The sequence below is a fragment of the Phoenix dactylifera genome, unplaced genomic scaffold (genome assembly GCF_009389715.1).
Source record: "Phoenix dactylifera cultivar Barhee BC4 unplaced genomic scaffold, palm_55x_up_171113_PBpolish2nd_filt_p 001000F, whole genome shotgun sequence".
NCBI lineage: Eukaryota > Viridiplantae > Streptophyta > Magnoliopsida > Arecales > Arecaceae > Phoenix > Phoenix dactylifera.
In genome coordinates, this window is record NW_024068354.1 from 15,136 (window position 1) to 38,424 (window position 23,289).

Here is a 23,289-nt window from a genome sequence, read left to right on the forward strand (position 1 = left end):
TTATTTTCCGCGTTACTCAGTCGGAGGGCATTAAAATAATTAAAAAAACAATAACCGTCCAAATAAGCATCAACGGTCACCTAGAGTTACCAGTTTACCAGGGAGCCGGTCACCCAGAATGGCATTTGTTGTAATTTACGAGCACTGTAGGACTAAATTCAGAAAAGGGGAAAGAGAACAATTTCCCGCCGTCCGATCCAGCGTCGACGCTCCACCTTGGATCTCTCTCAAGATTGTCAATTCTGTCGAGTTTTACTTGATAAATCACTACTCAGCTGTGGGAATCCATGAGCTCGTGTGGGTTTCATCCTTAAAACTCCTTTCTCTACCCATCCATGCAGCTTTATTAAGCTATTAGAAGTTGCAGTTGTTGCTTCGTGCATAGTTTGCACATCCACTAATACAAGCATCCAGCTTTCAACAACTTCACCATTAGTATGTCTTCAGCCGATGTTGTATACGGACTACAATTCTCTATTCAACAAATCTGTGATATACTTTCTAGGCCAAGCATGAATGTAGTGTAAGGGCCCATATTTTCTGTTGGGCCTGGGCCGGCCCACGAGCTACGGCACCGGGGAAGGAGGAAAATGGGAGATCAAATCCTATCTAATTTGAGACTAGTTTCGCTTATTAAATGATCCCTTCCCCTTTTCCTTTGGCATCAACCGAGAGTTCTTCCAATATAAACTTGAATTTCTAAGCTTGCACCCCGCTGGCAACGCCGAGGCTGACGATCATGGGGCGGCGCCAACCATGGGGTGCCGTCGTCAAGCTTCTCCTTCAATCGGGAGAAAGGAAGGAGAAGAGAGAGAGAGAGAGAAAGGAGAGCCTCTCTCCTCTCTCTTTCTCTTTCCTCTCTTGGTTTCTCTCTACTGAATTTTCTCTCTCTACTAGATTTTCTCTCTCTATGGGCTTTCTTTCTCTACTAGAATTGTTTCTCGCTCTAGATTTTCTCTCTAGTTGGGATTTCTCTCTCCAGCTTGATTCGGAGAGATCATTGTTTTTGGAGGATTGCTAGATAGTCCTAGGATGCTAGGTGCTGGTGGACCCTTTAGATGATCAATAGAGGATTCTAGGTTGTCGATACCCCGGATAGTTTTAATGTTGACTTGGTTCTGTAGGAGAACAATCTCTTGGACGAGAGGATGTTGAGCAGGGTTCTGTGCATCTTGCTTCATAGATCGTCGTATGAGCGGGTGATTAGTCTCCTTAAGTTTTTAGCAAAGAGGTAAGAATTCTTGTACACCGACCTGCATGATATAAATACTTTTATACCTATAAATGTATGATATGCTATGATCCAGATAAGTAAGAAGCAAAATCTTATATTAAATTATATTTTTCGTATGTGCTTGTGATTGGTATCATGATGGATGCATGTATGCACATAACCTACACTTGTATAATCAGATTTATGGATGTGGTGCTATATACTAACCTTGTTATTACTGGTTCGTCCTGTCACAGGCTAGAAACGTGACCATGGTTAGTCTAAAGCTAAAAATAAAAAGGGATTGATGTGTAGATGTAATTTTAATTAAATGAACATGGACTTTAGGTCGTCTCGTTATTATTGGTTTGCCCCATCACAGGCTCTAAATATAACACCATTGGTTTGCCCGTCATAGACTCTAAGTGTGACACTATTGGTTTGCCCGTTACAGGCTCTACGTGTGACAGTATTGGTTTGTCCGTCACAGGCTCTAAGTATGATACTATTGGTTTGTCCGTCATGGGCTGGAGATGTGACCGAGATTTGGCCTAAAGTTCGAAAGATAATCGATCTGGATCAAGTTAATAAGGAATGGAATGAAAGGCATTAAAAACACTAATGAAGATTTATGAGCTATCATATGCTATATCACTCTTAAGTGACTGGATTTTTATCAATGTTTGATGTACATACTTATATTGATTATTCGAGCCTTATTGGTAGCCGGTTTGTGATTTTATGATATGTGCATCGATTTCTTGCATATTTCAACTTATATTACTATGTTGGTATGGATGTGTGGAAATTCTTACTAGGCTGTAAAGCTTACCACCCCTTTTTTTTTTTCTTTTACAGAGTCGCAGGATGCATAGTTCCATATGGGTTGGACACGGAGCGCGAATATCAGAGTTATTAGCTAGCTAGTTAGTTTATTTTGATGTCGATGGACATTGCAGGCTCTTATAATTGAATCAATTTGATTATTTGGATATGCTGGATTTTTTTATATGAATTAATTAATTAATTGTAGAGTTATCGAAGTTTTGTTCATCTTAGACCTTGCATGATTTTTAGGGCACTGCTTTAGGGCTCATGCGGCTGGTCGCATACTGGACCCGGGTGTTGGATTCGGGGCGTGACATACAGAGAGACCAATAAAGTTGTGGATTAGGTATTAGGTGACCTCGTATGTGGCTGACCACTCTAGGGGGCCTTATGAGTTGGTGAGGGAGAGCTGCTTAGAGCGCTCCATGACTTGTTATCTTTTGATTTTTTTAAATGTATTAATACTAGAGGTGCATGAATCATCCGTTGTAGCAAAAAAAAAAAAAAAATATGTGATATTGAAGCTATTTGGGATTCAATGTATAGTAAAAGTTAGCAGAGGTATGTTCATGAGGGACATACATAAATTGGATCCAGATCTCTGTGATAAACAATTGTGCAGGAGGGTGCTCTTTTCACACTTCTGAGCTGCCTAAATAGTTGTTAGATAAAAAGGGAGAGACAGCAAACACATCCACATCCAAATGTGGTTGTGAGTCGTCGATCCAAAAAAAGGCTGCTGATGGGGTAGGTGTATGATCCTGTGATGGTGATTGAGCTGGAGATGGTGCCTGTTCAAAGCCTTTCTAATCCTCATAATATGCAGTATAATCATGTTTGCTAAGCCATACACCAAGTGAGAATCTATGCAGAATCATGATAGCTGAGCCATATATGAAATGAACAATCTGGTTTAATGCAAGATTGCTACAACTTGATATATATTCTCTTAGGGATATTGCAAAACTTCATAAGAGCTCATTCATTATAATTCTTAATTCTATTTTGACAATGTTCGAGTGCTTATATACTCGACATTGTGCCATGTAGATTTTGTGAGATGCAATCTAGTCTATGAAGCTAATGCTATTGTTGAAAGAAAAAGGGGATATTATACTTCTCGAAAACGAAGGCAAAAAGAGAGAGGAGATATTGGACTTCGTAATATAGCATCTGATCAGTTGTAATAGCTGAGGTACCAAAAGGAAAGAAAATTAAAACCTCATGTTGAGGCCCTTCACTCAATTATTCATGGCGGGGACCTCCAAATGAAGGAGATATTGTGTTTGTTCAGTTCCTAAAAGACACTTCATGCAGTAGCATTGACATTTCACCAGCCCATGATGGTTATTGGTGGGTGGCAGTTTCTCCATAAATGAATTCTTTTTCATGAGGCTGTGATCATTAAGTTATGAAGTTGAGTCTACAATCTGAGTTTATATGGCTAACTCAAAAGTCCATTAGGTGATTAATGCTAAAATTTTTCAAGTTATAATGACCAAGATAATCAAGTCTCAATCCAAATAGCATATTAAGTGCAACAATATCCAAATATTAGTCCCATGAAATAGTTTAAACCCACTTTGGATGCCGGCTTGCATTGGTTATCCACTGATGACTCTTCATACATTCCGTAAACTGACTTTTCTAGTTTTTACTTCGAGTAGATCAATCAAAGAGGTAAAATTATATAAAAGAAGTCACTTCACAAGACTCCACATACTATCTGTAAGTTTACAAAGGTGCAGATTATATAGCCAGATATATATTCATCTCTTTCTTCAGAAATTAACTTCAAAAAAAAGTCCTTTTTGGGATGATTTATTTTAAATTTTTTTTGCATAAATATCCTTCCTAAATTGATATTTGCATATATACTTTCGTAAAATACTTGTTTTGTTATTCTACTTATTTTTTATCCTTATTTTTGCATATATACCTATGCCATCTAACACCATTAAAAAATTAATAATTTTAAATTAAAATAATTAAAATATTTTTAATAGGTAGATGTAAAAAAGAAATATTTATAAGGCGATCAAAAAAAGTGATGTCAAATTTCTATTTTATTTTTAATTAAAATAAATATAGTTTTCAGTAACGGTGTTAGAAGAATCGTTATATTAGAGATATTTGCGCACAAATAGTATGTTATGAAGAAATAGAAATAAATATAAATTTTAAAAGAGTATTCATGCAAATTTAAATTTTTTAGAAAAGTATTCATGCAAAAAAAAAAAATATTTTATCTTCTAAAGAGAAAAGAAAAAAAAATCGCAAAGATATTAGATTTTTCTTACTTGTCTTTAAATAGCAAGCAGAACACGTCTTTTATTTATTCATATCCACGCACACAACACGCAGCATCCGAAACCCATTGCAAACGCAAGCAACACACGTCCGAGGGCGGGGAATCGCATCAACTAGTCGCCACCTCCGAGGGGTGACCAGATCCCATCCCAACGTATCCGAGACCCCCGCTATTCACCACGCTGCAATTCGTTCTTATCTCCCCCTGGGTCCCGGTCAACACCTGGATCTGCCCCATCTTCACCATCGCCAGCGCGAACTTGGAAGCCCACGCCGTCAGGTTATTCGCGTTATTGTTCACCGCGGCGCTCAGATTGGCCTGGGTCACCAAGGCCTGGTCCGAGGTCAGGAGGCCCAGGGTGAGCTGCACCCCGGTGTAGTACATGTTGTCTAAAACCGCGGGGGTGATGATATCCAGCGACGCCGTGATCGGCGTGAACCGGGTGCTGTTGGCGGGGCATTTGGCCTTGAGGAGATCCGCGTACGCCGAACTCAGCGTGGGGTCCACATCGCTGGTGTTGCTGAAATTGTAGATCCGGTTGAGGAAGGAGGCGCAGTGGGATATGCCGATGCTGTGGGCCCCGCTGAGGGTGACCATCTCGTCGGCGGTGAGGCTCTTGTTGGCGAAGCTGTTGATCAGCTGCGTGGCGTTGAAGGTCGGCGCCGGGATGTTGGCGAGCGCCTCGCTGGCGAGGGAGACCGTGCCGTCGCGGCGGCCGGAGGGGACCTGGTAGGTGATGTTGCCGGTGAGGTTGGCGCTGTCGCGGGCCGCGAAGGCGAGGATGTCGGCGCAGGAGACGGTCTGCGGGCACGCCGCCTCCACGGCGGACTTGGCGGCGTCGATGACTTCGAAGCCGCGGAGGCTGGGGTTGTTCGGGGCTGCATCCCTTTCGGCTGTGTTATTCGCAGTTGAGTTTAGGAGGACGGAAGCATCACAGCCCTGCAAGTGCATTCTAAATAGTTAAATTTCTTTTGTTGCAATTTAGGAGTTGGAAGCTTTTGAATACAATTATGACCAAGAAAATTTACTAATTAAATACTTCTTTTCCTTCTCCTTAAAACAGTCCAATGGAATAGAACCATAACCATCTCCTAGCCAATGTCTTTGACAGTAATAATCTTGTAAGCCACCTATTCTAGGCACTAGATAATGCCTACTAACAAACAAGTGACTTGTGGATATACGCAGTTGAAGATAATTGATCAGTAGCCTAGAAAATGGGAAGTTAAAAGAAAATCTGTATCTGATTGGCTCGAAAGCTGGCCCTTGTTCAACTACCAGTATTGAATCATTTTCAGTAAGCGGTGTGAAGTGGAACCAATGTCTTTGATGGTAATAATCTTGTAAGCCACCTATTCTGGGCACTAAATAATGCCTAATAACAAACAAGTGACTTGTGGATATACACAGTTGAAGATAGTTGATCAGTAGCCTAGAAAATGGGAAGTTAAAAGAAAATCTTCATCTAATTGGCTCGAAAGCTGGCCCTTGCTCAACTGCCAGTATTGAATCATTTCCAGTGAGCCGTGTGAAGCGGGACCACGTATATTCTTCGGGTTTCTTACCAACAGAAGAGTCTGATGTTGATGCATCTTCTTCATCAATCCAACTGCTATTTGAACATTGTGCTGTTCCTATTGAAAGGACAGCTCTCTACAAGACTGGAGCTAGCTACTAGTTCCGCTACTACAGCTCTTCTAAAATAAAAAAAATTACAGAACTAATGGACAACACTAGTATGTTTTTTAATTTTTTTTTAAAAGTAATATAGAACACTAATACTCAATAGGAGGATCATATAACAGCTATGTATACATGATTTATGTGTTACACGAGCACTAATGACACAAATTGCTCATTAGAAAAGGATCCCTAAAGATCCAATGTTTACTCAATTGGCTGGGACAGATATCCTTTTTGTGTTTTTATATATTTTATTTTACCAAAAAAAATGTTTACTCAACCTAATACTTTCAATATTATGCAGACTAAATCTCATAAAAAACAAAAAAGAGACTATATTGCGTGTTAGAAGAGCTTCTGAGAGAACATATCTTTCTGAGGAATTCTTGAGAGAGGATGTCACTGGACTAATTTAGACATTTTAACCTTAGGTTACACCAAATGGCAGCCACATCGATCTTGCAAAGTATGCTTTCTTTCATCTTTTATTTACCAAAGAGGTTCATGGACTTGTTCAAGGCACCAACCTTTGCTAATAGATTCGAATAATCAAGTAATATTCCACTGCAGCAAACCCATTCCATTACTGCTGCTTATGTAAATTAAAAGCTTATATTTTGTCATGTAGGGGAAATTAAACAAGTCAATTATGTCGGCCCTCCTGGAATCAGGTTGTTATCAAATCGATATCTAGTTATGGCTGTCACAATTTTTTCAGAAGCCGTGAGCTGGGATTCCGGGAATATCACTGTCGATGGCTGTAGCTACAGTGAAATTAAATTAAAGTCGAGACAAAGAGAGCAGAGGAAGGCCACTCTCCGTGCCAATGAGTGGAAGAGCAATAAAAAAAATGTCACACTTGTGAGCCCGAACTTCCAAGTCACACAAGCAGTGCCCTTGACTTCAGGCTGATGCAATTTCGTTTTATGATTTAGGTGTGACCTGTGGGTCATTGTGTCGTTTCCTCTCTCTTTTTTTTGCTACAGTTTTGTAGTTTCCTCTTGGCCTTGCATGAAAGTAATTTGATACCGACTAACAGACCTTCTGTTTTTATCTCTTTTTTTGTAAAAATTGGCAATCAAAGTAAACCTCCTGCCATTATCTTCTTTTTGAAGGCACACATATATACTTTAATACATACTTTATTAAAGCCTGCTGTAACAATGCAAAACAAATTCTTTATTACTCTCCTCCTTTATTCTGCCAATTATTATGATTCTTGCATACGTATTTTCTATTCAAGTTGGAGACTAATCCTATCCTTTGGTCTAAAAGGAAAAGACTGCTTTGTATTATAAATTCAGATTCTTATCTGATCCACCGTCCGACCATCAGTCTAATTTAAACATATTATTGTACATTTGAATGATAACAAACCAATCCTTCTTTGTGGTCCTTGAGTCAATGTAACTTTTAGAGAGAGAGAGAGAGAGAGAGAGAGAGAGAGAATAAGAAGCAGAGCAATGATTTTTTTTTAATTAAAGAAAGGTAAAGTGTATCAATCAAATTGGTTTGCTTTATATTTCAAACGTACTGTTTTGAATTAATAATGAACCAATCATCCTTTGCTACTTTGAGTCCTCGAGTCAATGCACTATTTCGAAAGGAGATAACAAGTGCAGTAATAAAAGGAAGAGCATCTATCAATTTGGCCTATTTTATCTTTCGAGACATATATTTTTTTGCATGCATCTGCAAATCTTTTTTTTTTTAAGTAATATCCAGGATTTGAACTCTGGACATCCTCCAAAGATGCCAACCAAGCTAATAGTTGGTAGGATATGTGAGCAATTTTGTTATGGAAAAACTTGGCATGGCATTCAACTTATTAAAAGGAAACTGCTAATGCACCTAAAAAAGAAAAAGAGAAATGCTAAAGGCACTCTTCTCTTGGTGTTAAACTCTCTCTCTCTCTCTCTCTCTCTCTCTCTCTCTCTCTCTCTCTCTCTCTCTATATATATATATATATATATATATATATATATATATATAAAATCAGTTTTCCTTACGGTGCCATCCTACGTACATATGTTTACATCATAGTATATGGCCATCATTATACAGTAGACAAACTCATTTTTTGATCAAAGAAGATGAGTTTATCTGCAACTAACGTGGGGAATGGTCTGTGAAGTAGCTATCTTCCTTCACAATTTATACCTATATTTAGTGGCTTATAAATGCTTGTCTTATATATCACGTGACCAGATTCAAGAATGGCCAGCTTCCCATCCACTAATACTCATGACCTTATCTTCTTTCATTGAAGAACCATGGGCACACCCCCTAACATCTCTAGCAACCAGGTCCCACCAGAGAGAATGGTAGACCCGTGAACTCCTCAAGATAAAGAAAGAAAGAAACAGAAGTGAAGATTCACAGCTTAAATGACTACAGTTTTTCAAGAACATGCATGTTTGTGTGGGGTGTTGGTGTGTACATGTGCGTGCGTGCGTGTGTCCATGCGTGCGTGTTAGTTTCATGGCCTTAAGATGATACTTGGCCCGGTCTTTTTAAACATATTATGTAGAGTAGAGAACCACTTACCCTCACAAAGCAGTCATGGAAGTGCATGCGAATGAGACCAGGGGCAATGCCTGAATTGTTGGCAAAAGCAGCAGCAACGGCCTGCTGCACCAGCGACTCCGCGGTTGGGCAGCTCTGGTTGTAGAACCCAATTTGTAGTTGGCCATGAACTTCTGCCAGAAGAGCAAGGAAGGCCAAGAAGAAGAGCTTCACTGGAGGGGACATGGTGGCCTTTCTTGCTGGAGATCTTTGGGTGCAAGAGGAAAGGGAGGGTTATTTATAGGAGAAACTTGGGAAAGGAAACTGGGGCCCATTCTTGTCACAAAATTTCATTAATGCCACGTGGTTGCGTGTGTGTTTGTGTGTGCATGTTTTTTTTGGGGGTCAGAGGTTACGCCTTGCTTCTGAATTTTCGCAGAGGAATGCTAAAAATTAGTAAGTGGTCCAAGGATGCTAGGCTTTATCTAAGACCGTTCCTATCCCACAGTCTAATAAGGTAAAGGTTTTATCCCATTAAGATAATGAGGTAAAGCATCATTATCACCGCTTTGGATTGTTCATGGGAAATATAAAAATTGAGAGCCATAAAGTTCGGGAGCAGTTGGACAGCTCACATCAGTGGAGTAATGCTTAAATGAGGATTTCAAATTATTCTGATATATTGCTCATTTTGAAAATTATTGATTGTATGAGTTCAGTAAATAAAGATTGCTGTGATAATCTATACAGACGTATGTTTAGTCTCACATCGGTTATATACTAGGTAGATCTTGGATATTTATATAGAACCAAAAAATCCAAATAATACCATTTGACTACTTTTTTTTTTGATGAGGTCCTGTATTATTACAATTGGTTTTCACAAATTAATCTTAAAATTAATAAAAGTAATTCACGGGTGTGCTATGATTCTATATGTGCATAGACACTGTTATCATGCATCCATGTTCAAGCATATCAATTATGTAGGACTATGCAATTTGATATTAGTGTTCCTTCTAGAAACTGCCCCTATCACCCTAAAATTTTAATTAAGTCTCTAGTTGTTGAAAACACAACGCAAAAAAACACACCACAGGAAAAGTTGGCTATCCTAACATTTACATGCCGACACTAGGTAGAAGTATTGGTAATTTTGGCTCCAGCGCTAATTTTGCTAATGCTTTTAAATTGTATCGGCATGTATGATATTACGATGATGCTTATTACACTACAAGAAACTTGAATATTAGCGACGCTTTTTTTGGCTATTAGCGACGCTTTTAAGCGTCGGTAGAAACCATCCCGACGCTTTACAAAGCGTCGGTAAAGTGTCGCCTATGCTACAGTGGAAAAAACATTTTCCGACGCTTTCAAAAGCGTCGCTAATTACAATTTAGCGACGCTTTTAAGCGTCGCTCTTTCACGACGCTTTAAAGCATCGCTCTTTACCGACGCTTTAAAGCGTCGCTAATTACCATTTGCCAAAAAATTACCATTGGCCTGCATCTTCTCCTCCATTCCATGGTGCTGATAGAACACAAAGAGAAATATACACAACCTTCCCGATCAGTACCTTCATTCCATCCATGCAGAGTGGTTGGGTTTGGTTATATAAACAGTTTTTTTTTCAGATCCGCCGATGTGGGATTAAAATGAGGTGGTTTTTTGGCTTCCGACGACGCCTTTAACGACGCTTAAAAGCGTCGTTATTTAACAACGCTAAAAAGTGTCGTTAAAAGCGTCGTCAATTACATATTAACTTTGACGACGCTTTTAAGCGTCGTCATTAGCCGACGCTTTTAAAAAGCGTCGGCAAATGTTGACGGGGGAAAAATTTTTGCCGACGCTTGGAATAAGCGTCGGCAAATAAGAGTCGGAAATTTACTTTTTTGGCGTAGTGTTAGCATCGTCAGAGGCCAAAGAGAGAGAGAAATAATTAGATGACGCTTTAGAAAGCGTCGTTGGAAACCAATTGTACCCCCATCCGGTTCCCCCTAACGACCCTTTAGAAAGCATCGGCCCCACCTTCCTGACACCCAATGATGCTTATAAACGTCGGCAAAGCTTCGGTTTTTATCGATGCTTTTTTAAAGATCGGCAAAAAAAATTTCCACTCTCACCTAGCCGACGCTTTTGAAAGCATCGGCCCCAAAATTACCGACGCTTATAAGCGTCCGTACAGGCTCTAAAAAGCGTCATAAAAGGCTATTTTTTTGCAGTGACATTTCAATAATATTTTATTATTTATTAGCAAAAAAATAAAACAAATTCCCAAACTTTAATAATCTATATTTTTTGATCGAAAACTAATGCAAGCATGAGCTCCCTTTTCTCCCATTTATTATCCTTAATTTCCTCTTTCATCAATCCACACACTATAAAAGGGCGATCCATATCTTAATTTGCACCAATACCTACATTCTTATTTACATAGGTACAATTTCTTGAATCTTCTATTTTTTCTTTCGGGACAAGCGGCCTCTCGTAATAATATATGCTGATATAAGCAGTAAGCAAAGAGATGCCAAGGATACAACGTTTGAGCACTTCCACAGGACGTTTCCTATATTATATTTATTTGAAATTGAAATGATATATTGAACAAATATCGTTTTTGCGAGACAAAGTCCATGCAACAATTGAAGAGTTTGTAGGTCAAAAGTTATAAGTTTAAAAGTAGAAAGTCAAAACCAACAGGCCTTAAAGTGGCATCACCGTTTTCTGGAAATTTAGTAATGAGAGGAAGACCAAAACATTGCTTGCATTCATCACCTATAGACAAATATCTTCCCCCATCCCCACATTTCAAATAGCAACTAAGAAAAACGAGTGTAAACTAAATGCATGCATGCAAGACTGTCTGTCGGCAGGAAGATCTTTGCATGAAAGATATCTTCCCAACTGCTACTTATTCTTTAAATTGGCCCTTCAAACAAGATTTGAAACCTAAACACAAACCTCCTAAGTCTCATCCAATCGTGTCCATTTTCTAGGAGTTTTGAAATTAGTTAGGGAACAAACGAGAAGTTCCAAAGCTGACGGAAAGGTAAAGTAACCTTGGAACTTGGCTGGCCCGCAGTACTACTTGGTGTTCTTCTAGAGGTGGCATCCTTCTCCATCTCCTCTTAACTTTCTTCATTTCACACCAAATTTTGACCCGTCAAACCCAAAGTTCGTGGTGGGCTCGTGCTTGAAGGAAGTTTCACATGGGACTTGAGGTACTAAAGGATGTTAGTTGAGATATTAAAGAGGCCTTATATTTCCTTGATCATATATATATAGAGATTAGAGAGAGTTCAAAACAAGGTAACGATATGATTTTTCTTTGTTTTGCATGGATGATCTAATTTAGATTTGATTGATACGGATAACCATTTGTCGACTAATTTGATCACTTTGGATGGGCTGGAGGAGGCGGTGGAACTGTGTAAATAGTACGACTTTATGGTACCTTGTTAATAATGATAGTACTTGTTCATTGTACCTAGAACGTGCCTTTCGAACTTTTAGAGAAAAAGCACAACTTAATGGTGCCATTTTACATCATTCCTGTTGAAAGTGGAAGGTCCTTGTTTCCAAGAGCTGAAAATGAATGTTTCTTCTCCTCTTCTTTTTTTTTTCCCCATATTTTGTTTTTTTTTCTCTCCTCTCTCTCTTGTTTTACGTTTTTTTTGTGACACTCTGTATAGAGCTCTATGTCTAAATACAATGTATGGTCTTGGCTTCTGTTCCTTCTTAAATATTAGAGATATATATATATTTCTATTTTGAGTTTAGGCTACAATATATATATATATATATATATATATATATATATATATATATATATATTGAGTTTAGGCTACAATATTTTTGAGAATATTTGACTTCAAATACTTTCTAGTGAAAATCAATAATAGATTTCTCAAAATCAAATCTAAATTGTTGATCATGATCTTTATTGTATCATATTCCTAGAGACTAAAAATTATTGATTTTGAAGCTTATGCATCAAACTAGGACAAGATAGATAGTAGATTATAGCTAATAAGCAAAATTATATCATAGACTATAAAATTTATAAAACTACATTATTGATCTGGATATAAAATTTTTAAGATATATATATAGATGCTTTTATACTATAGGTCAAACCAAAATATGGTATCACGTACACTATTAAAATCTTTATTTTGTATCCATTTGATGCCGAGGGAAACAATATCAAAAATGCATAATTTTTTATCTTTAGGCATTTTCTACAACATAGATTATAATCAATTGTGTAGATCTTTTAATCGCACAGGTTAACTAGGAAGTATTCGAGATCAAATGCTGTCATTAGCATTTTAATTTTTTTTTTGTTTTTTATACTAGTTTGTGTTTTTGACTAGTTGTTGATTGAATAGTATTTTAGGCGGTTAGGAGGGGCACAATTTCCCTATTTAGACAATAATTTTTCGTCGATCTTGACATGGGGCATGCATATTTGATAGCGTACCGCTGATATCGATTGAAGTAACATTAATGTATTAAAAATATCAAATTTTTTTCGATAGATATTCTTGATTTTATACGCAACCATTATGTACTTTCCACTATTTTCAATGTCTGATGTGCCCCACATGGCTTATTGGTCCCATCACAACAATTAATGAAGTTTAACACATTAGTTCATCATGGTGCAATTACGCAAATTTGATATCCTAGATTGTATTATAAAGTTGAACCTCAAAACTCCTCGATCTGATCTCGATGTATCCATCAGGCCGATCAATGATCTTTTGTCTCAATTCATAGTCATCAGCATCTGACTTGGTCGAAAAGTTAAATCTTAAGAGACAGCCCATGCAAGTATGGGTTACTTTTGCGTCAGGAAGTTAACTTTAGGCGTCCCAATGTAATCCAAACTAAAGCATGGTTTTGCGTGTTTCATATACTTTTGAAAAAAGGACCATTAGTGGCTCTTGAAATTTCCCACATTGCGTAGAGAGTTGGTTAATGAGATAATGATGCATGGTTTATGATAACACTGACGAGGACTGCCACTCTTATCTAATTTATAAGTGGAATTGCCCCCGCATTGCTTACAGAGTTGGTTAATGAGATAACTATTGTTTATGGTATAGTAGGGAGTGTAAATGGCTTCCTTGAAAACTTGTTGATAAGGTTGATGCTGCTCCAGGATGAGTCCGCCAAAAAATTTAGGTACACTAACCCCATATCCATTTCACTAGCAGGCCTCGACGGGAGTGATCATACTGACATCCAATAAAGTTGCTTTGGATTTCTGGATAGATTTTTTCTAGATTGCACAATGGAAAGAAGAGTTTTGATAGGAGCAGGACGCCATTTGTGGCAGATTTTTAGCATTGCAGATGGTAAAAGTGGTCGCCTTTACCTTTTTATTTTACTGCAATGCACGTGATTCCATGATGCTTTATTGAAGTTTTAAAACTCTTAGATTACTTTTTCTAATGATCATTCTCTGCTATCTAGAACTTATATCGAGAGGCTCTATCAAACTGTTTAGAGATTCAAAATTGTCAATTGAATGGTCGTCAATAAGAAGATCCTAAGTTGTCTCAGAGTCTGTTCATGGTCCTGGTCTAAGTAGTAGACAGATTTGTAATCCTTTTGGAACTAAATTAACAACAGAGCCATGGTGATTTTTTTACGAGGGCGGCTGGGGTCTTCTTCGTCCCTGAGTCCGGCAGAAAGGAGGACTCCTTGAGGGTAGTTCGAGTTCGAATTGAACTTGGAGATCTTGCCTATTTAATCTCTTCCTCTTTTTCTGATTTCTGCCACCAAAATCACTGAAAATCACCGCTGATTTCAAGTCTTGTTCTCTGAGTTCTTCTCTTGATTCCTCGCCGGAAACCTCGCTGGAAGCTTCGCCGGACCGAGATGAGAGCTCTTTCCCTTCTTCTCTTTCTTTTTCTGGTTTTAGAGTTGCTTCTATGTTGAATTAAGATGGCAAATCACCAGGCCTTCATCCAAAAATAGAGTACTCTGTCCCAGCCCCTTTTCTTCCTCATTTATCTTTGTCGGCCGTCGGAATTCGGCCAGTTTTGCCGCCGTCAAGGACCCCTGAACGTGTGGCTGTTGATCGGTGGAATCGGCCATGACACAGGCCGAGATCGACATCCCTTGCTTTTCTTTTTCTTTCTCTCTTCTTCTTTCTTGGTTTACCGGCCACCACCGACGATGGCTTGCTGCTCCGAGCCGTCACCGTTGCCAACACCGGAGATTATTGTAGGTCGCTGTCCACCGGCTCTCTCATGGCCCAATTTGACGAGGAGAGGGAGAGAGAGAGAGTCTGCCCTATTTTGAGATGAAGAAGAAAGCTTCTCTCGTCTCTCTCTACTCTTCTCTCTCTCTCTATTCTCTCTCTACCTAGATGTTTCTCTCTCTTATTTCTCTCTCTACCTGGAGTGTTTCTCTCTCTTATTTTTTTTCTTCTCATGGTTCTATGGACCAGCAGGAGGGTCCCAGTGTTCTTATTGTAGATCCGGGTTGAACCCCAGTAGAGGATTATGGATCAGTATCGTTCCGACCACTCGTCGCGCTAGCCATACCCTGACCATTGCCAAGTACCATTGGACTCTATCATCATGAATCTCTATTATGTTACCTGTACCACGGTCTAATTGTTGTTTCATGATTTAACTGATTGGACTGGCCAGAGTAGACCAACTTGGATCGTCGGATGCTGCTACATAGTCGACTTTGGCCGTCTTGCACCCGATTGTTGTCAGCCACCATTGGACCCATAATTGATAACTCCTGATATATTTTTTTGATTTGATATATATTTTTTGATCAGATGAATTGGATTATATTATGCTGATCGATTCGAATAATTGGGCATTGTGATCTAGTTGGCCTCGTATATCTTTCCATATGAATCTATTATCATGGTCGGTCCTGATTTTGCAAGGAGATACGATCATCCGGGCAAGAAAAAGCCCAATAAAATCTTATACTCTAGTTTCTCTCTCTTTCTTTTGGTACTTTCTCTCTCTTCCTTTTGGTACTTTCTCTCTCTACCTCGATTTGAAGAGATCATTGGTTGAGAGGGCTATTGAATAGTTCTGGATTGCTATGTGATGGTGGACCCTTCAGTAGAGGGTTCTTGGTTGTCGAATACCTCAGATAATTTTTGATATTGATTTGGTTATGTAGGAGAACAAATTTTTTGGACAAGAGGTCATTGAGCAGGGTTCTGCGCACCCCAGTTCGTAGTTTGCAGTGTGGGCAGTTGATTAGTCTATTTGGGATTATTAGCAAAGAGGTAAAAATCCTTGTATACCGATCTGCATGATATAGATGTTTTTGTACCTATATGTATGATATGCTCTGATTTAGATAAGTAAGAAGCAAAATAGTTTCATGATAGTTTTAGTATTAAATCGTATTTTGATCATATTTGCTTGTGATCGATAGTATGATTGATGTATATATGAGCATAAATTATACTTGCATAATCGGACTAATGGATGTGTTGCTTTGGACTAATTATGTTATATTGGTTGCCCTGTCACGAGCCAAAAATATGACCATGATTAGTCTAAAGATAGAAATAAAAGAAATTGATGTGTGGATATGAACTTGATTAAATGAACAAGGACTTTGGGCTTATCTTGTTGCTGGTTGTCCCGTCATAGGCTGAAAATATGATACTATTGATTGTCCCATCACAGGTAGAAAATGTGATACTAATGATTGCTCCATCACAGGTTGAAAATGTGAAACTACTGATTGCTCCGTCATAGGCTGAAAATGCGATACGATTGATTTTCCCGTTATAAGCTGAAAATGTGAAACTACTGGTTGCCCCATCACAGGATGGAAATGCGATACTATCGATTGCCCCATCACGGGCCGAAAACATGACCGGAATTTAGCCCAAAGTTAAAAAGATAATTGATCCGAATCAAGTTAAAAAGAAATGGAAAGAAAAGTATTGAAAATATTAATAAAGATTTATGAGATATCGTATGATATATCACTTTTGAGTAGATGGATTTCTATTGATATTTGATATTCATATTTATACTGATTATTCAAGCATTATTGATAGCCAGTTTGTGATTTCATGATGCATGCAACATTTTCTTGCAGTTTTCAAATCTATATTATTATTGTGTTGGTGTAGATGTGTAAAATTCTTACTAGGCTGTAAAGCTCACCACCTCTTTTTCTTTCTCTTTCAGTGTTGCAGGTTGCATAGTATATGACTATAGTTGAGATCACAGTTGGAGGGCTTTGCTCCAGGGAGTGTGCGGCCGTGTCGCGTGCCAGACTCGGGTGCTGGGTTCAAGGTGTGACAGAGTGGTATCAGAGCTTAGCTTAAGATCAGTAAGGATTGTAACAAGAGTTATATCAGAGCTTAAGTTTAAGATCATTGAGGATTATGAAAGAAAAAAACTATCAGAGCTTAGGTTTAAGATCATTGGTGATTATGAAAAAAAACTATTAGAGGTTAGGTTTAAGATCATTGGAGGTTATGACAGGAAATCTATCAGAGCCTACGTTTATAATCACTAGGGATTGTGATAGAAATGTATCGGATCTTGATGTTATGATCATTCCAGACATAACAAAAAATAGCAGAAATAAATTCTTTGGAGCTATCTATTTTTGTTCAAGTTGACAGTTGTGGACCTTAGAGGTAGCAATCGGGTCGGGTCGGATATAAACGGGTCAGGTCAGATGCAGGTCGGGTCAGAAAATCATAAATCTGAATCCGACCTGTTTATTAAATAGGTCGAAAATTACAACCTGAACCCGACTTGTTTATTAAACAGGTAACCTGATCCGACCCGTTTAACCTATTTAATAAAAAGAAATAAAGATTAATAAGGCAAAGAGGTCTCACTCAGATCGAAGGGCTAGGGGAGTTGGAGGAAGCGAGATCGACGACGTAGGGATCTTTACAGTGGCGGATATCCGGGATGGCGTCCGCGGAAGAGTTGGTGGTGGTGGAATTGGGCGTGAGCCGAAGGAGCCGAGCCACGAAGAGCGGCCTTGTTGCGGTCCTTGAAGGGGCCGAGGGAGGAACCCACGAAGGAGGTGGCCTCGTCCTCGACGACTGCTCGAGATGCGATCTTTATTCACGGACATGCTCGAGATCCGTGGCAGGAGGGGATCAGATATCGGATCCGAGCAAGAACAGGAAGGAGAGAAGCGGATCGGAGAAGAATAAGAAGAAGAATACCTTCGGGATGGAGAGGAGGGGCTGGGAGGAGCAGTCGCAAATGCAAGGGGAGCAGCCGGAGGAGCAGCCGAGGGCTTCGGCGAGGTGCCAATATAGAGGGGGTCCGACTTTGTATCCGGCAAGTCCCAGCCCCATCAACAAGAGGACGACCCTCACCAATCCAGGGCTCACTCCCCTCGATGACACCCCCGAGCCTCCCGCCATTAGCAACCAATCTACCTTGTCGCTCTCTCTCTCTAAGGGTTTCGTTTTTGCTGCTAATGGGGACGGAGAAGTTGGGTTGATGAACCGAGCGCCGCTAATGGGAGCATCGCAGGCAGCTGATTGTGCCCTACCCGACCCATATAATATTCAACAATATAGAGGGGTCCGACTATATATATATATATATATATATATATATATATATATATATATATATATATATATATATATATATATATATATATATATATATATATATATATATATATATATATATATATATATATATATATATATATTCTATAACATTTTGGGCCTTTGGCCTCACTTCTTTATGGGCCATATTACCATATATTAAATGGATTAAACGGGTTAAATAGGTTAGACATCTAAAACCTGTATCCGACCCAATTAATAAATAGGTTAAACGGGTCAACCTGTTTACGACCCAAACTTATTTAGGTTAAACCTAAACCTGTTTATGGCGGGTCGAACACAGGTCGAGTTGGCGGGTCGGGCCATATTTTGCCACCCTTAGTTGTGGTTGTAATTTTTTTCATTTGAGGTCTACGACCTCCCACATACAAAAAATAATGTTTATTTCACTAATTTCTTCATATTAGTCTGCACAATTTTTATATTTGTGTATTAATTTCTCAAAACTTTGCCACAATATCATGGACAATTCGTTGCATCTCATCAATTTGATCAACAACATATTTGTAATCTACCAAATAGTGGATCAGCCATCACATTCAAAATCATCCCATGAAGTATATAGTCATCTTCGTGCCAATTCAATTGTTCTACTGTGCAGCCCTAACTATTTTTTTGAGAAGACGGTCCTAACGAAGAGCAATATCGACCATTGGAACCATGCTGTGCATATTATTATTCTCCGCCAAAATGTTATCTCGATTATGAACCAAGTTTGCATCTGGATATGGAACTTGAAGAATATAGGCCACTCGATTAATGGTAAGATAATAGTGTATCTTCAATATCCATCATTAAAAAGATGCTCCTTCAATCTGTTGAAGTTTCCGTGTGTCAGCGAAAAACTTCACCCGTTAAGCTGTCATTGAAAAGTACTGTCTTTAGATTGTTATGGGATTGATAAAGAAATCAAAATAACAAATAGGCAAGGTGCATTAAAGATACGGTCTTAAAGATAGTATTTTCTCTGCCAAGATCGTAATCCAAAAATTTACATGCAGCTACTCGGAAAATCTGCCTCTAGGATAGGATGCCCGACTCTAATCTTTGACAGCCAAGAGAGTACGAACAAAGCACAACAAAACAAGAAAGAACGAATACATTTTACCTTTTTCTATTTTGCCAGGTTTACACAACAACACAAAAGGTTATTATGCAAGAGACATATCCCTTCGTATGACACCATTTTGGCGGGGAGAAACAAATCAAAGTTCTTTTTAGATTTCAGTTTCTCAGAAGTACCGAGTTATTGAGCTACTGAAGGATATCATGAAAAAGGTGATGGGACTCACAAAGAAGAAACAAAGAAATACAAGAATTACACTAGAAGAGTTAGAGCAGATGGGTGAAGAAGAAGTGAGAGAGCAGCTCCGTAACTTCCTAAGAGACAAAAGGCATTTGGTCGTGATGGATGATGTATGGAGTGTTGATGTTTGGAGACAAATGCATCACATCTTTTCTAATGGAAACAACGGGAGCAGAATACTGCTTACTACCCGTAAAATTGAAGTTGCAAGACATGCCGAGCCATGGATTCCTCCACATGAACTGCAGCTTTTGAACGACGCACAGAGTTTGGAACTCTTCCGCAGGAAGGCATTTCCACCAAATCAAGACGTCCCGACTGGGCTGGAGGCATTGGCCCAGAAGCTTGCAAAGAGGTGTGGTGGACTTCCTCTTGCACTTGTGGTGTTAGGGGGCCTTCTGTCGAGGAAAGATCGTAGCTACGACACCTGGTTGAGAGTAGCTCGGAGCATGAAATGGGAATCTAGTGGAGATGGGCAGGAATGCCTCCGTATATTGGGTTTGAGTTACGATGACTTGCCATATCCGTTAAAACCATGTTTCTTGTACATCGCTGCGTTCCCAGAAGACTCAACTATCTCCGCTTCCAAATTGGTTAGGTTGTGGATCGCCGAAGGTCTCATACCACAAGAGCAGACACAGACGATGGAAGACACCGCAAGGGACTGGCTGGATGAGTTGGTGCAGAGGTGCATGATCCAGGTTGTGGAGAGAAGCATGGCTCATGGGCGGGTTGAGAGCATACGCATCCATGATATGCTGCGCGACTTTGGCCTATCAGAAGCCAGAAAGGATGGATTTCTTCATATTTGCAGCAGCGACGACAAGGCAGTATCTGATGGTATATCGTGTCATCGTGCGGCTTTCCACAGTCGTATAAATGACGAGGTTGCTGTTTTCTCACCACATCTCCGCACTCTGCTGGGTTTCAATTTAGTTTTGAAAGACAGTACTGCTGCAGGAAAATTTCTGAATGGATTAAACTTAGTAAGGGTGCTGGAGTTGGAGGGTGCAAGAGATTTGAAGGAGTTACCGAAACAGATCGGCAGCATGATTCATCTACGATACCTGGGATTGAGAAACATTGGTTTGAAGAGATTGCCATCCTCCATCCGGCATCTTCTAAATCTGCAGACTCTGGATGTCAGAGACACAGACATTTATTGGCTTCCGAAATCATTTTGGAAAATCCGGACGCTGAGACACGTCTATATTAATATACTTGCATTTCTAAGCGCCCCAATAAGTGGTGATCACAACAACTTGCAGACTCTACAAATTGCGAACTATGTACGTAATATAAATGTCATCAGTCTTTTCAGCCATATTCTAGCCATAAGATTCATCAAAAATTGGGTTACTACACCTGGCTTTACTGAGGAGGCAATGGACAGAACATGCGGCAGAATGCTTGGAAAGTCGCTCGGAAAAGCAATCGAGAAAATGGACAGCCTCGTCTCCTTGACTCTGGAATTTTCTCTTATCCCTGGGGGCATCCTTTTCGCTCATGCACCAAACCTGCACCACCTCCGTTCGTTGAATCTATTTGGGCGGTTGTTACTCGGACCACAGCAGCAGCTCCCAAACAGCAATCAGTTCCCACCAAACCTCACCAAGCTTATATTATCTTACTCTGAGTTTGAGCAAGACCCAATGCAAGTTCTGGAGAATCTGCCGAACCTCAGACTTCTTGCCCTGAAAAGAAATGCATACGTGGGGAGGAGCATGTCGTGTTCTTCTGCTGGTGGCTTTCCTCGACTGCGGCACTTGATATTAACGACCCTCTATTATTTTAGAGGAGTGGAGCGTGGAGATTGGGGCGATGCCCAGCCTCACCCACTTAACCATCGATTGGTGCACGAAATTGAATATGCTTCCCGAGGGATTGCAGCACGTGACCACCCTTCGGGAGCTGAAGCTGATTGCTATGCATCGTGAGTTCAATGACAAGGTTAGAGATGAGGATGGGTACAAGGTCCGACACATTGACTCCATTACTTTTGAAAACGAGCGCCATTGACATGGTATCACCTGTACCTGAAAGTCATTCCCTCTCTCCTCCATTTTCTCCCCCTTTGTTGCGTGTTGTTTTCAATATCTCGAGGATTCTACTAATGGAATAAACCTCTTGCATGATAGAATACACTCAAAGCTTGTAATTGTAGCAATTCACATGTTTGACATATTTCAATGCAGAGTGTTATGATTCACAGAGCTTTATAAAATCTTAATAGCTCAAAATGGCATTCTATGCAATTATGGTGAATAAGACATTTTATTTCTTTTTGATCTTTGAACGTCCAAATTGCTGAAAATCTGGTTGAGTTGCAGCACTTTTGATGCAGAAGTTAAGAAACTGACTCTAAAAAAGTTCTTTCCCTTCCTACCTTAAGAAAACAAAGCATATTTGAACTCAACCAAGTACTGCCGATCTTACTGGAGATTGATCTTTACTATTTCTGGTTGTTTTTTGTCAAATAAGAACAGTTGGATGACAGGATGCGATAACCCGGTCCATCTCTTATAACACCATATGCACTAAAATGCTGATAAGACGATTAATAAACCTGGGAATTACATATAAAATATCATGATGCAAACTCTAGCTTTATCAGATCCTCTGGCAAGTGTCACAGAAAACTACAAAACTGAAGAAGTTCTTTGTTGTCTTCCTTGTTTGAAGCTTCCTTTCAGCATCACATTAATTGCACATGTGATAGCTCATTTAAACAAATGCTATGATATGAGTTCCTATCATAGACATCTCCAAAGAATAGCATTCATGTGGCAGACACTAAAATGGGTTTTAAAACATGGATGCATTTCTGAGTCCCAATATCAGACATAAGCAGTTCTTGTAACTGTTATTTAACCATTAATGCCTGCCCAAAGGCTTTTGATGGAAGGTGGGACTGTATCATTAACCTTCCTGAGCCATAATATTTGTTTCTTTTCTCCTTGCCATATGAGAACAACTGTCATCCAGTTCACAAGAGAAATTTAATGAATACAAAGGAAGGAGTCGGCCAAGAACACTACGAAAATGAAAAAAACTAAAATGGAGAAACTCAGGATATGTACTTCGAACAACTGGTGACGATCAATGTCATTACTGCTGGTTGTGATCCTATGACTTCTTTGAAATCAAGAACCTCAAGGATCCAGACAATTGGCCCCTCCTCTCTGTCTTGATTTTTTCTTTTTTAATTTTTGATTGAAGTGCTCTGTTAAACAGAGCTAAATCTCTCTCTGGACTGAATTCTTTCATTTTTGTTCTTGCTTATTGTTGTAGCCTATGGACAAATTACAGGCTGTTAGGTTTAGTTTCAAGGGAAGAAAGAGAAAGAAATGCAAGCAGAAGAAGAACTAGCAAAAAAAAAGTGAAGAAGAGAGTTATTTGATGTTCAACAATTTATTTTTCTATTTTAAACCCAATTTTCAAGTTAAAAAATTCTAGTTTCTCCAAGCCCTTTTTTAGAAAATGAAATGACAGTGAAACATAAAAAATCCAAACTTTCCTTATTCAACTTTTGCCAAACTATGATCATATTGACACAAATTTGCTCGGAAGAGAACTTCATATATGAAACGTAGATTATGGCATAACCAGTTTATTTTCTAACCGGCTAAAATTCAAACTTCTTGTTTTAGGGACTTTTAAAAGACTCTAAGAATCTTCCTAAATTTTAACCCTTACAAAATCTGAAAATGTGCTAAAATTGTGTATGGGTGTTAAGTAGTTTAGGATTTGAACATATAGGTGGTATAGAAATGTAATAAATACCTGTTTTTGATGGATCCATGTAATGGTATTGTTCCTGT

General features: G+C 39.1%; 2 protein-coding genes across 2 annotated transcripts; one reads left to right on the forward strand and one right to left on the reverse strand.

Annotated features, from left to right (window-relative positions):
• Positions 1-4,312: 4,312 nt before the first annotated feature.
• On the reverse strand, positions 4,313-8,820 carry LOC120107746 (peroxidase 5-like). The gene is made up of 2 exons (XM_039121173.1): positions 8,583-8,820; positions 4,313-5,291 (listed from the first exon to the last, which is right to left on the reverse strand). The coding sequence occupies exons 1-2, from the start codon at positions 8,784-8,786 to the stop codon at positions 4,461-4,463; spliced, it is 1,035 nt and encodes a 344-aa protein (XP_038977101.1). The 5' UTR covers positions 8,787-8,820; the 3' UTR covers positions 4,313-4,460.
• A 10,623-nt stretch (positions 8,821-19,443) lies between these two features.
• On the forward strand, positions 19,444-21,405 carry LOC120107748 (putative disease resistance RPP13-like protein 3). The gene has a single exon (XM_039121174.1). It carries the CDS (start codon positions 19,444-19,446, stop codon positions 21,403-21,405), a length of 1,962 nt encoding a protein of 653 aa, XP_038977102.1.
• Positions 21,406-23,289: the final 1,884 nt, after the last annotated feature.

Coding starts and splice junctions, on each gene's coding strand:
- LOC120107746 (XM_039121173.1), bottom strand. CDS start 8,786: ATGTCCCCTCCAGTGAAGCTCTTCTTCTTGGCCTTCCTTGCTCTTCTG. Junction 5,292..8,582: donor TCCATGACTGCTTTGTGAGG/GTAAGTGGTTCT, acceptor ATGCACTTGCAG/GGCTGTGATGCTTCCGTCCT.
- LOC120107748 (XM_039121174.1), top strand. CDS start 19,444: ATGGGACTCACAAAGAAGAAACAAAGAAATACAAGAATTACACTAGAA.